The sequence below is a fragment of the Diadema antillarum genome, unplaced genomic scaffold, assembly GCF_040938485.1.
Source record: "Diadema antillarum isolate AM-2024a unplaced genomic scaffold, OU_Dant_1.0 scf00000113, whole genome shotgun sequence".
In the NCBI taxonomy this organism is placed as follows: domain Eukaryota; kingdom Metazoa; phylum Echinodermata; class Echinoidea; order Diadematoida; family Diadematidae; genus Diadema; species Diadema antillarum.
Window position 1 is genome coordinate 383,220 of NW_027271002.1, and position 15,678 is coordinate 398,897.

Below are 15,678 nucleotides of genomic sequence, written 5' to 3' on the forward strand. Positions count from 1 at the left end.
CTCTAAGTGCATTTACATTGACACAGAAAACCCAATACTTAGTGTGGTATACACTGTCCAAAGTCCCTGGCATTGAAAGGGTTCACACATTGTTCACCTGCCCTTCAGAAGTATCAGATCTGTAAATATGTCACTGATCTAAATCTTGTGAGATTCCTTGTTGGTATGCAAGTGAGTTGTGACACACCTCCTTGGTAATACTATACCATACACCAGCCTCCTAAGTTTGTATAACTCCAACTGGTTTCTACATGAAATATGATCACCACAAGGTACGAGTACAAGTACTATCTCATGATCACCACGCACAAGGTACTATCATACATACCACGTGGATGACCAGGTAAGAAAAAGGAAAGAAGTTGTCTGTATATACTCGGTAAGTTCACTGCCTATTGTAGCTAAAACCACTTCCTGTAGTTTCCCATCTCAACCATTTCCTTTTCAAAAATGAAAGTAAGTACCAGTATGCACTAAACTTCATTCATTTGGTTCTCTCTAACAATTTGAAACAGAAACTAAAGAAGAAGTAAAATTGGTGTATTTTCACTTTCCAGTGAGAAGAAAATAGAGCTAACTTTCAAATCATAATAAAAACAGGAGAAAACATACCAACTCGTATACCGACTAATGTTCGATTCAACTGCCTTGAATCACATCACCCTTTAAATGTTTGGGGTTTTTTTAGTTTGTTTTTTTTTTTCAAAAATGGGATGTCTGAATTCGTTCAGTGTGTGTGGTGATCATCCCAATCAATAGAGGTCTAGTGAGTATGTGCCTTAAAGTGTGCCAAGTATATGGTGTGATTGCCCTATTAGTCCCACACATAGCAGTTCTAGTTTGTTTGATGTGATGAAACCAACTTTCGGTTTAGTTCACATGGTCTGAAGTAATTCTAGTGGACTTCAGGAGGCAAACCCAGCAGCAAACACAAACAAACAAACATTTGGGGGGCAAGAAAGCAACAGTGCCATAATGAATTCCTGCCATTTTAGAACACAAGGTTAGAGTCAAACATACACTTAACCTGAACATTGAGGACGAGTCCCGAGTACACTCGGGAAGGTGTCTATGGGAAATGCGTGTTGTAGCAAAATCAAACCGTTCTCAACGGGTTAATACCTTAACAATATTAACATGAACTTAACAGAAATCACATTAAAATTGTTATTTTATGCACAACACAAAGTACAAAGCAGGCAGCTCTATAGGGTAAAGCCTGTAATTACATGTTCGTGGTGACCATTGCACGGTCCCTGGAATTCCCTGGCAAAGAATACTCGTAATCAAGAACCTGTGAACACCGTGACCACTTCAATATGAAATGTGACCGGCCAGAAACAACAGATTTCTAGGTGGCGTGCACAATGACCGCCAGTGACCTAGCAGTGCACCACAGCAAGGCTTGGCTTTAGCTTTAACAGCCTACAAGTTGCACCACACATGCCACTAAAACTTGTAGGTTGTCCATGCATGGCTACAGTGAATTGTGATTGTTTGGCAGGCAGAACTATCATAACAAAAGCCAATTCTATAATCCACCTTGAAAACATCTGTGAAGAGGCCCCCCATCACTGAAATATTTAATTGCTGACAAAATGTACATTTCTCAGTTAATTCTCACTGATGTCACTCTTCTGCTCATGCCATGATGCACAAAAATTGGGACCCTGGTCTCTGAATGCAGTACTTAGTCACAACCAAGATGTGCGCAAAATTCATTTTGCCCAGACTCAATCAGGTAAACATGTTTGTCCAAAGTTTAATATGTTTGCATCAATGTCCCATTCTATATCATTTTTTAATGGTAAATCAAACCATAAATCCTTTTTGTATTGTGGCACCTAGATTCTGTAGACACTTCACCCATTTATAAGAATCTGATAGACAGCGTGTATTGACCTTCTGAGTCGGAAAAAAAAAAGATCTAGACACAATTTCTATGTAGAGATTATTAAATTGTACTGGACAGTTAACATTTCCCATCCATGTACTTTTATAATACTTTCTATGTGGTATTCAGGTGCTTTGTATTCATACAGGACATAAAGTCATATGAAAGTGATCACAATGGTAAATATTTTATAAACCTGTCTATTGAGAACACCTGCCTACCATTGTCAATTCTGTGTTTGGTTATAAACTCATCATTAAATGACCACTTTTCTCCCTTTTTGGTCTGTCTTTGACTTGAAAACAGGTTTGCCTGTATTTGAAATTACTAGCGTAGGTTCTAATTTTCATATAACGTTTGTCTTGAAGCTTGACCAATCTTAGTCTTAAGATTGGTCTGTATCTTGTCTCAGGGATAATGTTCCGCAGAGCCTACTCATAATATGTCTGACTTAACGGAATCTCTTCCTATTAAAATGGGCTATTAAGTATTATGAAGGGTTGTAAAAGTCAAATAAGGATTTTAAAAAAAAACTCTTCCAGACAGACAGATTTTTCTGTCTACATGTATCTGGCCTTGCTTGAGGCTTGCTACTGTTTCGGAGGATGCTACTTGATGGGGATGTCTAAAGATGGGATCCAGTCCTCCATTGCAATTGTCTTGATCATGAAGAAAGAGTTCTCATTATCATGATTCGTATTATAAAAGAAAACTCTGAACAACGAAGCACTTTAAAATGGTTCTTAATTCTTGACTTAGATATCTACGTAGTACCACTCAGAATATCAGATTGGGGCGCCGACCAGGCAAAATACCCTAGTTTTGGGTAAACTTGGCAAAAGCGGGTAAACTCAGCCCCCAGCGCGCATGTTACAACTATCTATAATACGCGTGCTGGGGGCCGAGTTTACCCGCTATGCCGAGTTTACCCATAACTACGGTACCTTGTCCTAAGTTGCCTCCAACACAATAAACCCAGTTAGATAAAACAGAACAAAAACCACCATCACCACAAACAACAACAACAATTTAAAAACAAAACAAAAAATGCATCATTGACAAGGAACTTTGTTTCAGTTCGGTTACTAGCCTGCCACAGACAGAAGATGTCATTTACTCATACTACAACAAGCCACTTTAGCTTTTGTAGCTGACATCTCTGACTGATGGCAGTGATGCATGACAGCTTGATATAGACTGATTTAAACAGAGAAGTTATACAGAACCAGAGAACCGAGCCGAGTCGGGCTACTGCAGTTGCAGTGGCTGCCTATAGCAGCTGTTATGTGCCGTGCTGGTGAAGGCATAGCTAGGCAGCTAGTGGCAGGCGTGTCATGTGACAAGATCCTACCTTTGAGACATTGTGTGTAAACGTGTACTCCATGGTCGCAGCAGACGAAACGGTCCCGTTATAGATCACGTTGAAATCTGCGTTGATAGCTGAAGAAAACTGAACACCGAACTGCAGCAGTACCCCGATACACACTACAAGCTGAATCGGTCCCATTTTGACTAAAAGTCGGTTTTGAAAGGGGAGTTTGCAACGATGTTGTATGAAACAAAACACGAGCTTCAGAAAACATACGTTCACTATTGTATTGTTGTGCATATCTACGTAGTATACGTGTGTGTGCGTATGGTGCCCCGCAAGTGGCGGACAACAACAGTCAGCGAGCGAGAGCACAAGACGTTTACGTGTTTACTGTATGCTGCCCTCTAGTGGGGATCGCGCGAAAACGTTGATGAAGAAGGGGGAAATCCCCGTTACGTTTCTTTCTCCGTTTATGATACGGCCTGGGGCCCGGCGACATGGTAGCATTCAAACCGATTCCACGAAACCCTATATCAAAGCCTATACATGACATCATATGTAGTACATATGCAGTACAAGTATACTCTACTAAGAGGGTTAATGGGAGAGGAAAATTAAGAAAAGAAGAAGAAGAAGAAGAAGAGGAAGAAGAAAATCGAGTCGTGGTTCCAAATCATATTTTGGTAACTTTTTGCATGGCTTCATGAAGTCACAGTGCAGCCGCTCCATTTTAGTTCATTGTGAGAAAATGTAGAGAGTAATATATACCAAACAAAACAGTAGAAGTTAAACCGACTACAAAGATGGAAATAAGATTTCAAAGTTTCTAATGCTTTCACCAAATGCATGCATGTAGACACGATGAGTTAATAATGCAATGGCTTCACAGACTTCCTTTTGGCCTGAAAGCACACAAATCTTAAGAGTTTCCTTTCTTACTACGAAGAGAAAAAAGTAACAATGTCATCCATGAATATCATAAAACGATTGTATAATTGCGAAGAAACAGTATAAGGGGAGATGTAGCTGTAGCTGCACAAAATCATTCAACAAATTTATGATTTAATATTGCCTTTATGCAAGAGTCAAAGCGGGGACGGGGGCAGATGTGAAGCAACGACTTCTTCACTTCATGCATGTGTCATTTAACACTCAAACGTGATTATAACCAATATCAGTCTAAAATTCCTAATCTGTCTTATTTTGGTCTGATATGAATAGAAGTTCTATTCATCTATTTGAATGATTTTAACAGTTATTGAAGTACATTGAAAAAAAAGTGTGTTATTTCTCTTTTAGCGACATTTTGCCCGTGCTGTCGTTCAAAGCCAGAAAGGACAGATCGATGGGGCTCCCTCTTGCCTCCATGGTACCATGGATACCACTCAATTCACTTCGCATTTCGATCTTTGCAGGTGGAGCATACTGGCTGCCTAAAGTTATGACAAGGTACTTATGGGAAGAGTTTTTTATAATCTTGTCACTCCAGGACTGATAATCGCCACTGGTTATGGTGAAGAAAACATAACTGATACTTATTATAAACGATGGTTATGGTCCGCATTCCTCAGGTGATGGCTTGCAGTGCATTGTCTTGATCGACAACCAATCAAACCGAGAAAATTAAGAAATGGTTGTCTCAGAACTTGAATTTGTGAGAATTATGAAAGAGTAAACTGTGTTCTATGGTGGCCTAGTTGATGGAGGATAATGGCTTGGGTTGATGAGACTAGGATTCGATTGTCACTCGTTGCCAGTGTCTACTGATATCATCTATTCTTCTGTCTGTCCACTCTCCATGGTCCAATATCGTCATTTATCATCGATTCATATATGCTTCACTATCCTCTATGGCGAAGTTTGTTCCTTTCTTCGCTTTTCTCTAATCTCTGTTTAGATCTGTCCTTTCCATTCAATGCATAAGTTCAGACTACATCCACTCTCTCGGTCTCATTTCACCTTTTCCCACTCCTCATCAATATTCGTCCACTCTTAGAACTACTCCCACCCTCATCCCTCACATCATCCTCTCTCAGGCTCATTTGAAGTTCATTAATTTGAAAGGTTATTACTCCATAAAGCGAAATAAGGTTCGTTGATCTTTGGGGTCGTAATTCAGAAACACACATATTTCGTACAATGTATATACATAGATGTTTGTCAATTCGAAAAATTACAGGGTTTGTTTATTCGAACGTTTCAGGCATTATTCCGTGGGTTCGATATGCCATGGTTTCTTTAGTCCAAAAATGAAATAAGGTTCGTTATTCCCAAGGTTCGTTAGTCTAAAAATTAAGTAGGTTGTTTATTCCGAAGGTTAATTAATTCGAAAATGAAATAAGGTTCGTCAGCATGAAAATAGAGTGAGAAAAAAAGAAATGTGCGTACTAACAAACCTTCGAAAATATAATATTAATTGTTTCGTTTTTGGATGAACGAACCTTCGGAATAACGTATGCTCGTGTGTATGTTTATGAAACCGAAAATAAAACTCATGTGTAATTACATCCCTTAACATGTGACATTACTCGCAACTACATCATTTAATTTATTCAATAACTTTGTTATCTGATGTCTCATTAGATACAATTTGTACAGTCCTGTTACCTGACATTACTCTGTTTGTCACATGAAAGTTTGACATGGTGCTGAATTCAAAATCTGACGAGGAATACCCCCCCCCCCTCCTCTTTCTCTCCTCCCTCTCTCTCCCTCTCACTCTCCTTCTCTCCTTCTCTGAGACCGACTTGGAATCGGAAGTCTCAGGCTGAAGAAAGTGTAGAGCTGTGGTGTGATTAGAAATCCTCTCTGCTTTGCTCCTTATTCTTATTAAGTTATAAGATACAAATTGAAAGACACGTGGATGAAGTCAATCAAGTTTAGCAAGCTGAAGATTGAACAATTTACTCATGTACACAGTGATTGGCTTGTTTGTTTTATATGGTTTAACGACCCCAAATTTTAAACATGCAAAGTTTTTCTCAGCAGTTACTGTAAAGCTCACAATTTTAATCCACTTAGTATGAATCATTAATGTTTAAGAATGATATGCAGCATATCACAGACAAGATTCTCGTACAGAAGAATAGAAATAAACATCGCAAAACTGTGTCGACGTATCCTCACAAAGGATGAATTTACACCTTAACTTCAAAGCAGAAATAAGCAGCAATACATGCTTATTTGACTCAACTTTTGAAAAAGTTCCTACACATCAGAATTTGATGATAATGCAAAATCATTTTCTGTAAAAGTCAACAAGGTACGGTCATATATTCATAATTCATGAGGAAGATACTCATGTGATATTTCACTGACTTCTCTTCTCACGAAAGAAAAAAAAGTTTGTACGTTTGTAGGTCATGGTTCACATGCAGTGAGTAATCCGTGTGTGCTTCCAGAGAAAAAGAGTAATCTAGGATTTTTCTCTCTTCCCTTTCAAAATACGGCCTTCCAAAGCTTGACAGGAACTTGGCACTGGTAGGGCCTATACATTAATGACGACTGTACTTTGCACGTTCCGCATCCACTAGACTTTATCAAGCTGACTGTTGAAAAATGTTCTTTTATAAAAGCAATTTCATCTGTTTCATTGACGTACTCAGATTTATGACTATTTTGATTAGAACTAATGATTTCATTTGTACACTAAGATACAATGATTTCATTAATTTACATTGAGATACATAAAGCAATACTGTAACTGACAAAACAATGAAACTGAATGAATTGCGCTGGACATTTTTACTCGGACACCTGTCGGAGTGTGTTCGAACTACTGACTGCTATACGTAAAACTTAGCCACTATTAGATTTTGACAACTTTGTGAAATTATTCAATCTCCATGCGGAAAAGTAACACATGCTTCAATGATTAAACAACTAATTTCAATAAAACAACCAAGCAAACAAACAAACCAATACGAAATCACAATATTGTGTTGCACAGCAACGTAAAGCTAGAGTCAATGAATCGTCGTGAATTTAAAATTACCATCACAATTTGAGCCAGTGAAGTCAGACAATAATCAGATATTAAGTGCCCGACAAAATGTTATGATGTCATGTCAAGGTTTTAGGCCCTACTGGTATTAGGCCCTGCTTTGTATTCTAGATCTAGTGTTGATCGGTTGAGTATCCCTTTCTTCGATCATTCTATTATATGCTGTAGCAAGTACACGCATATTGTTCTGGGGCGGGGGCTGAGCATGTTATACTTTTTTAGGCATGGAGAACAATTTCCTTTTTTAGATACAAGTCACTCCCAATGTCCCAGAGCTATTTTGATAAAGTCTGTAGAAACCAGTGAAATCCTATTTATTAAGTTTGCAGTCAATCCAGAAATAGAACTAAACTGGTATGCTGCCAAAATAACGGCATCTTTGAACACAATTTATAGATATGAGAACGTGTGATTAAAAGTCATATTAACATGCTCTGTTATAAGCAAATGACCGCTGGGTGAACGACGTGCTAAAAAGACGGGAAAATAATCAAATCATTGCAGTGAAATCACGGATGGAACTCAAGAGGGCGGGCTAGGGGATTAACTGAGGTTGACGAAACAGAACAGCTGCTTTTAAAATATTAAGAGTTCGAACAATTTAGTTTGGCGGAATGCAGTCTCCTCGACACATCGTCGACATCCGCGTCGGCGTCGTGCCCGTCATCGCGGTGGTCGTGGTCTCTGTAGTCTCATCCCTGGTTGTTGCAACAGTGGTGGCTGCTGTGGTTGTAACGACAGCAGTGGTTTCTATGGTAGTCGAGATGGTGTTCGAAATGGTGGTCGAGCTTGATGTCGATGCTGGCTCGTGTTCCTCTGAGGAACTACTTTCGCTGACACTCTTTACGTCATCTCCGTAGTCATCTCCGTAGTCATCTCCGTAGTTGTCTTCGATCTGGCGTTGATGACGTCCAGTGGGTACACCTTATGGAAACAAAAAATGTTTTGTTTTAATTCAAGTGGTTCTTATATGATGAAATGACACATAACACTTATATACTTGTATTTATAATTATCAGACTCTTCGATGTTTATTGTCATTTTTATACAACTAAGCTGATGGGATTATTTGATAAAAGTATTCAGATTTCTGGTAGTTTTTATCATGATATATCTACCTCTTCCCTCCCTCAGCAAAGTTTTTTTTTAAATGCATCCTTCCATATGAATAATCAAGCTAAGTGAATACATGTATTGCTCTTTTCATTACGTTCTTTTCATAATGGCCTAGTATGGAAATAGACCGTACATTCCCTTAAAAGGAACGCAAACCCACTCATACGTCATAACCTCTAGTAGTCTCCTCATCCACCGGTTCCAACACCAAAATTTTAAAAATTATCAATTTTGCATCGATTGTCCGATGTGGTCTACTAATATTAATGCTTTTACTCAATCCACATTGCTCTTTGGGTTTGAGTTCCCTTTAATGGTATAGAACATCAGGATTGAGTGTTAATGGAGTGTATCAGCTCAAAATAGATCGCGTGATCTTTTTTTTTTTTTGTATTATTATTCTTTTACTTCATGAGTACATTACTATTCTACGAACATTATCCAGACAGGTTTTGACATTTTTTCAGGAAAAAAATAAACAAGGATAATTATGAAGCTGATAAATTTCCTTTGAAAGAGGAGTGTAACTGAGTACTCCTTGCTATATGCAATTTGACACTGCAAAACCATATAGCTTTTCACAATACACTTACACTAAATCAAAATCTAGACTGTACTGTTGAAGCCACAAAGTATTTTAAGAAAGGCCCTTGCCTCAGAGTTAAATCATCATACATCGATGGAAACCTATGATATTGATATTTCAGAACAATCGAATATATCGTGGCCAAAATTAAACTAGCAAAGTACTAGTAACTGTAGAATCATCGACAGTTTCTTTTACGATAGACAATTCACCTTGTGTTAATCCAAGTAATAGAATCCAGAGAAAGAGCAGCGGGCAGCAGAGTTTCATCTGAAATTCAAACAAACAATGTGACAGAAAATGTTAATATAAATTATGATATTTGGCGTACTACTTGTGACTAATCAATCACTATTTCACAATGGTCTGTGTCACGTTAATTCCAATAATAGTGCGCGATCCAAACATGGAAATACGTCATTAGATTCTTATGTCTGAACTGTGCGCACGACATCATTTAACCAATTGCTCAAAACAGTGTGATCACTGGTGATGATGAATATTACAGGAAATATTGTCAAACACACTCAGCCTTTTCCGCTAGGTGGATCAAAAACTCTATATCTTTCATTGATATATGCCCTCAGACATGTTAGATGGAAACTTTTAAATAGACTGTTGCTATAGCAACCACAGTAATAACTCTTTAGAGCATATCAGAGGCAAAATAATGTCAGTTATGGGAGAGTAGTGCCAGAGAAATAGAATTCAGAATAATACCCCTTCACATGTAATAATTATCAGTAAAAATCAATAAAACAAACACACAAACAAATCTATGTATTTGTGTTCGAGTGTGATTTCAGATTGTGAGGACCTGTTTCGAGTTTGCTATAGCAGAGGTTGCTGCCTTAATATGCAAGGCACTTTGAACTCACTCGCAAGGCCTTTTGATTTAAAAAATTTTCAAGATATCATTTTTCATGCAAAAACGGTGTAATTCAGTTTTATCACAAAACATCCTACCATGAAAGAAAAATTGCAATAAAGCCTAAAATATAAGGAGATACCTTTGTTTTCTCAATAAACCATTTCTGTAGACGGTTTAGTCTGGAAACATTTTTATTGTAACTATCGTTCACATTTTATATATTTAACAATACTAAACATCGATTATACTGGTTCAAATTCTTACATTGGTTGTTTATATCCCTAACTTAATTTTATAACTATCAATTTAGAAGCACTAATGCTGGGTTTTTGTTTCACCTGCACCTGCCTTTATTAATGACATTTTCACACGTCACAATACAAAATGTCACTAGTCGCAGCTTTCTGCTGATATCGATTGTTTTATTCTGACGAAAGTTGGCTCTCAGGGACGTCATTCTGAAAATGCTATATTCACGATTTCTTTTTTTCCATTTTCCTTCGTTATTGCGCTAGAATCGAAGCAAATTGAAGTCATGTTTATGTGTGCTTTAATTTGTCATTACATGATTAAAAAAAAATGACAAGAAATTAATAATCGACTGAATGAGATAGGCTTTCAAATCATACAGTGTCAATACTGTGTAATAATCATTCTGCTGTAACTATTCAAATACTTTCACTTAACCTTTTCCCTTAATCACATTATATACAAAGCAAAGTTAATATCAATGTCTGAAATATCCCAGTATCTTCTGTATATAGTTCTCATTACAATACTCGGCAGCATTCCATAAAATTTCCGAATTGTAATACAGTGCGATATTAGATAGTACACAGGCACAATAGTACAGGGTGAAAGCCCATATTGCAAGCTAGAATTATCAGGGTTTTTTTTTTTTTTTTTTTGATGAACGATTACCGTAAACGTACTTACAGAATAGTGCACACGAATCATATAATATCACTTTTATGTTTTAGGTTGTAGAATGTAAGATATTTTCTCAAAATTTCTCCCAGAAAAGTAGCCGCGGATTAGGAATGACCATGTGATGAAGTGGTTCGAGTATACGTGGCTGTTTTTCTTTCGGAATGAAATGCCATCACATAGAAAACAATGTTTGCATAATTCGTAAAACACTTACGGTTTGGCGTTCAGGTTTCTCCAATAATCCTGTCATACGCAGTGCACCATTCTGGTGGAATCTCTTTAATTAAGCAGACTCAGATGAAGTTCAATGGATTTAGCCTTTCTCAGAAACATTTCACTCCAAACAACCAACAGTGAACATTCATGTATCACTTTATGCTGAAAATCACGGTTTTACTGTGATTATTAAAGTCGAGTAGTGACATTATTTGGATCCAATCACTACGCACTGAGTAGATCCACTGGAGGCCACTGGAGTAATCATGACTATGTCCGTTTTATGGTCGTGGTCGTACACTGAATACGCGTTTTTGGTGAGTTTGTCCCCCCCCCCCCCCTTCCTCCCCCTCTCTCGTGTTGGGAGGGAGAGAGAGAGGATTACCTTCCCTGCCAATAGCTTGGCAAGGATCGTTAGTTCCCATAGCAACAACAAAAACAATGGAATCTGTTGAAAAATATGATTGCTTCATTTTTCTAAATCAGCTGTGAAAAGTCATCATGTCGTTTAATGATTTTCTTTTGTTGTTGTTTTTTCTTGTCAAGCCGCTATTCAAGGCCACTTGGCATGTCTGCCTCATAATGACAGATCCTTGGATTCTGTCGGTTGCCATTAAGACGATAGTCACTCGCGGTCAGGTTTAGATATTTCTATGTGATGTTAAACCGTTATTGCCTTATATATACCGTTTGGAAATTATTACTGGATAGGGTTACACTGGGTCATGTTTTGTTATTCGTTGACAGATTAAAATGCCAAATAACTCTCATACTTGACCTATAAAACTCTAAAATCATTAATTTGGTCACCACAGCCTAGCAACTGTGAATTCCCCTTTAGTAATGAGACTCATCTTTACGGAATCATTGCAACCCTAAACTCACGTACGAAAAAGGACACAGTTATTTTCTTCAATGCAGGGTAGAATGTCCATTTTACGTTGCCTTGTTTACATTCGTTTCTGTTACAAAAGAAAATTAAATATATGTTTCGGTAGGAAAATGAAAATGAATTTGATTTGAATTGAACTGAATTGAACGAATCCGACATGAGACGTTTCATAATGTATACATGACATTGTACTGTATGAGACATTTCCCGTAGAGATATAAAATTTTATGTGCATTATGAGACAGCCAAGAGCGAGCTATTGAAGATCTTGCTGCACCAAGGCGCTAAATCCAAAGAAATATGATGGATTTAGCGCCTTTTGGAAGCAAGGTCTCTCTTTCTCTCTCTCTCTGTACATATATATATATATATATATATATATATATATATGAAGAGCTTGCTTCCAAAAGGCGCTAAATCCATCATTTTTCAATGGATTTAGCGCCTTTTGGTTGCAAGCTCTTCATATATATATAGAGAGAGAGAGAGGGAGAGAGAGTAGAGAGAGAGAGAGAGAGCGATATATGATATTATACATTTCCTGCTATGAGTGCACGTCATTGAAGTAATAGGTCATGCCATAGGCATTCAGCTAACCTCAATATTGGCATTGGCTCTCACCATTTAGTCTCGTCTGGTTGCGTGGGAAACCTAAACATTTAAATTTGGACTTCCTTCGTCTAGGGCCACTACAAATGCGACTGAACTTTCTGAAGGTTGATGTTCCTACAGAACAAGAGGATAATATACAAATGATGCACAGGACAGAGTGGACGGGTGAGGATTGGATGCGCGAGTTTAACCCTGTTTAGCCCAAGCTATTTTAATGTAATAATAATAATGATGATAATAATACATGTAATAATAATAATAATATTATTATTAATAATAATAATAATACATGTAATGATAATAATAATAATATTATTGTTATTATTATCATTAACATTATTATAATTATCATTATTATTATTATAATTATCATTATTATTATTATCATTGTTATTAATATTATTATTATCATTATTATCTTACCTTTCCATGAAGCACTCGATACTTATTTCGATGTTGTCTATTCACCTCATTCAGTGGTACCAAAGACAGCATTCTTTGTTGAATTATTGTACAACTTAACAACACTAGTTCCTTTAGTAATATTTTCGCACTTAAGAAAATACAAATTAACAAAGGTCATGGTTGATACATACGCTTTATTTTTCATGCTAACAAACAGAATGAAAATAGCACAGCAAATTCACAATGAATGGATGTTTCTGAAACTAACGCATCCACCCCCAGCAACTTCCCTATAGCCGCCCTTATACCCGACACCCTATATTCATAACGACAAAAGTCATCAATGCTCACAGTCATGTCCCCTTCCCCACCTCCTAAATCCAATCCGTTACCATGCAGACAATACTTTACGGCTTACACACACACACACACACACACACACACACACACACACAAACACACACAAACACCAGTCGCTTTATACCAATTTATTTCCCTCTATTTATATCCTACAGGTGATACGCGACATTACACTCATAAGACGATTGATGTGGATTCAAGTACCCAAATTTTGAGATGGGAGATCGATTGTAGACGAGATACTGCCTCGGGAATCTTCTAATGTCTCACATGACGTTATCAAATCATAACTATTTTGAAACGAACCACGTCAGAGCAAGTGAAGTATCAACGCTAAATAACCCCGCTGGTCTGGGTATCGGTTGTTAATTCAAACTTAATGTGTTGGTTTAGCATGCTTGTTTGTATGTTGGTAGAAAAATCAATTCGGAGAAGACGACCCGACAGAACGTGAACGGCACACTGTAAAGTTTAATCATATTATGACGTCAGTTCACTGCTAAAAAAAAGGATCAGACTGTTGATCGACACGAACAGACCTATTTCTCTTTCGTCTCCCAGCTGACACAACAGACAAAATACAAAAACAGAAACAAAGGCAATAGATCAGCAATTTTCGTGTTATTACATCGGTCATGATTTTATACAGTAGTCTAGGCGTGCATGCAGGCGTATACAACTTTCGCCAAAATAGTCTTATCATTCTTTCAATATCTTTTTTTTTTTTTAAGAAGAAAAAAGGATGAAGTGTATTTTATGACCAGAATGTGGACAAACCGCAGCACTGATGTCAATTGTATTCCTTCATACTCCTTAATTTTCGCGCTAAATACACTGAATAAGTTTCAAGGCCAAATTCAGTACTGGCAAGTTCAAATACAACCACTATATAACGGGCGCTGCTGAGATTTTAAAAAATACACTCACAGCTGACCTGCCCACCACGACACACGAAGTTGCCAGCATTGGCTAGCGTGGTCTGTGGAGTGGTACCCTCTGTGGTCAGTTCTTGCGTGGTAGCTGTTGTAGGATTGGTGGTGGTTGCCGTTGTAGGTTCCGTGGTGGTAGCTGTTGTAGGATTGGTGGTGGTTGCCGTTGTAGATTCCATGGTAGTGGCTGTTGTAGGATTGGTGGTGGTTGCCGTTGTAGGTTCCGTGGTGGTAGCTGTTGTAGGATTGGTGGTGGTTGCCGTTGTAGGTTCCGTGGTGGTAGCTGTTGTAGGATTGGTGGTGGTTGCCGTGGTAGATTCCATGGTAGTGGCTGTTGTAGGATTGGTGGTGGTTGCCGTGGTAGATTCCATGGTAGTGGCTGTTGTAGGATTGGTGGTGGTTGCCGTTGTAGGTTCCGTGGTGGTATCTGTTGTAGGATTAGTGGTGATGTCTGTTGAAGGTCCCATGGTGGTAGCTGTTGTAGGATTAGTGGTGGTAGTAACTCTGGATGTGGTGGCTGTGGTCTGACGAGCTGTTGTTGCAGTGGTACGGGGTGGTACAGGCCGTGTTTCCTCGGACGAGCTGCTATCCGAGCTACTCTCATCCCAGTTACTTCGCCTCTCCCTAAGGAGCCAGAAATTGTCACCAAGTTTACTTCTCCTTCCTGTCCCGCGCATATACAGAATTTAAGAATAGAACAATTGTAGGCCTTTTATATCATAATATATAGGAGCTTAGTAGTTCATATTTGCACAGAATAAGACAGATCAGAATGAAATAGTTAAATTCATTTTTGTCGCAATAAAATTACACCTTAAATCTTATGGTTATCTTTAAAATATCATGCAGATTCCATACTTGAAACAGAATTTTCTTCCCGTATTGCCTCCTTGCCGAAATCATTCTTGATTTCCCGTTCCCAGGCGATCGTCTGCTCACCTCGATCATGTTTCCACAAAGAGAATATCATAATATGCACTCTGCATACAGACGTGACAGCGAGACACAAAATACAACGCCAAGGGCATTGAAATTTGTGACAACTAAATAGCATGGAAGATGTCAGATGATTAGGACAGTTAAATATGACTGATGTAAAATTACTTAAGTCTGCAAATAAAGTTGACAAAGACTTACCCTCAACCATCGTTACGGCGTGGAGGACACAAAGACCCAGGAGGACAAGAAATGACATGACGGACAGCTTCATCTGAAGCAAGGAACATTAACACCAAAATCCCACTCATTTAATGTAGGTAAAACATTAAGATATTCAATTCAATTCAATTCGTTTATTCATCTCATTTTCGGATAAAACAATATAACCAATCATTTACATATAACAGTGAAAATGAAAAAAGAGAACTTGAGAAAAGCCAAAAAGGCCTTGTGAAGTAAGTTCCCTTACGATTATGCACAGAATAATTGATTTTTAAGGTACAAAGTGTAGACATGGACGGAAAACCAACAAATACAACAAAACATAACATAACAAAACAAAACAAAAACATAAGACAAATGATATGATAAATTGACTATGACTATGTGTGAT

At 37.8% G+C, this 15,678-nt stretch overlaps 1 protein-coding gene across 1 annotated transcript in view; it reads right to left on the reverse strand.

Annotated features, from left to right (window-relative positions):
• LOC139719671 (SID1 transmembrane family member 1-like) overlaps window positions 1-3,492 on the reverse strand; it is a 38,973-nt gene extending 35,481 nt beyond the window's left edge. Inside the window, exon 1 of the mRNA XM_071631071.1 lies at window positions 3,246-3,492. Coding sequence (XP_071487172.1) covers window positions 3,246-3,401 — 156 coding nt within the window. The 5' untranslated portion in view covers window positions 3,402-3,492. The remainder of the gene's footprint in view (window positions 1-3,245) is intronic.
• Window positions 3,493-15,678: the final 12,186 nt, after the last annotated feature.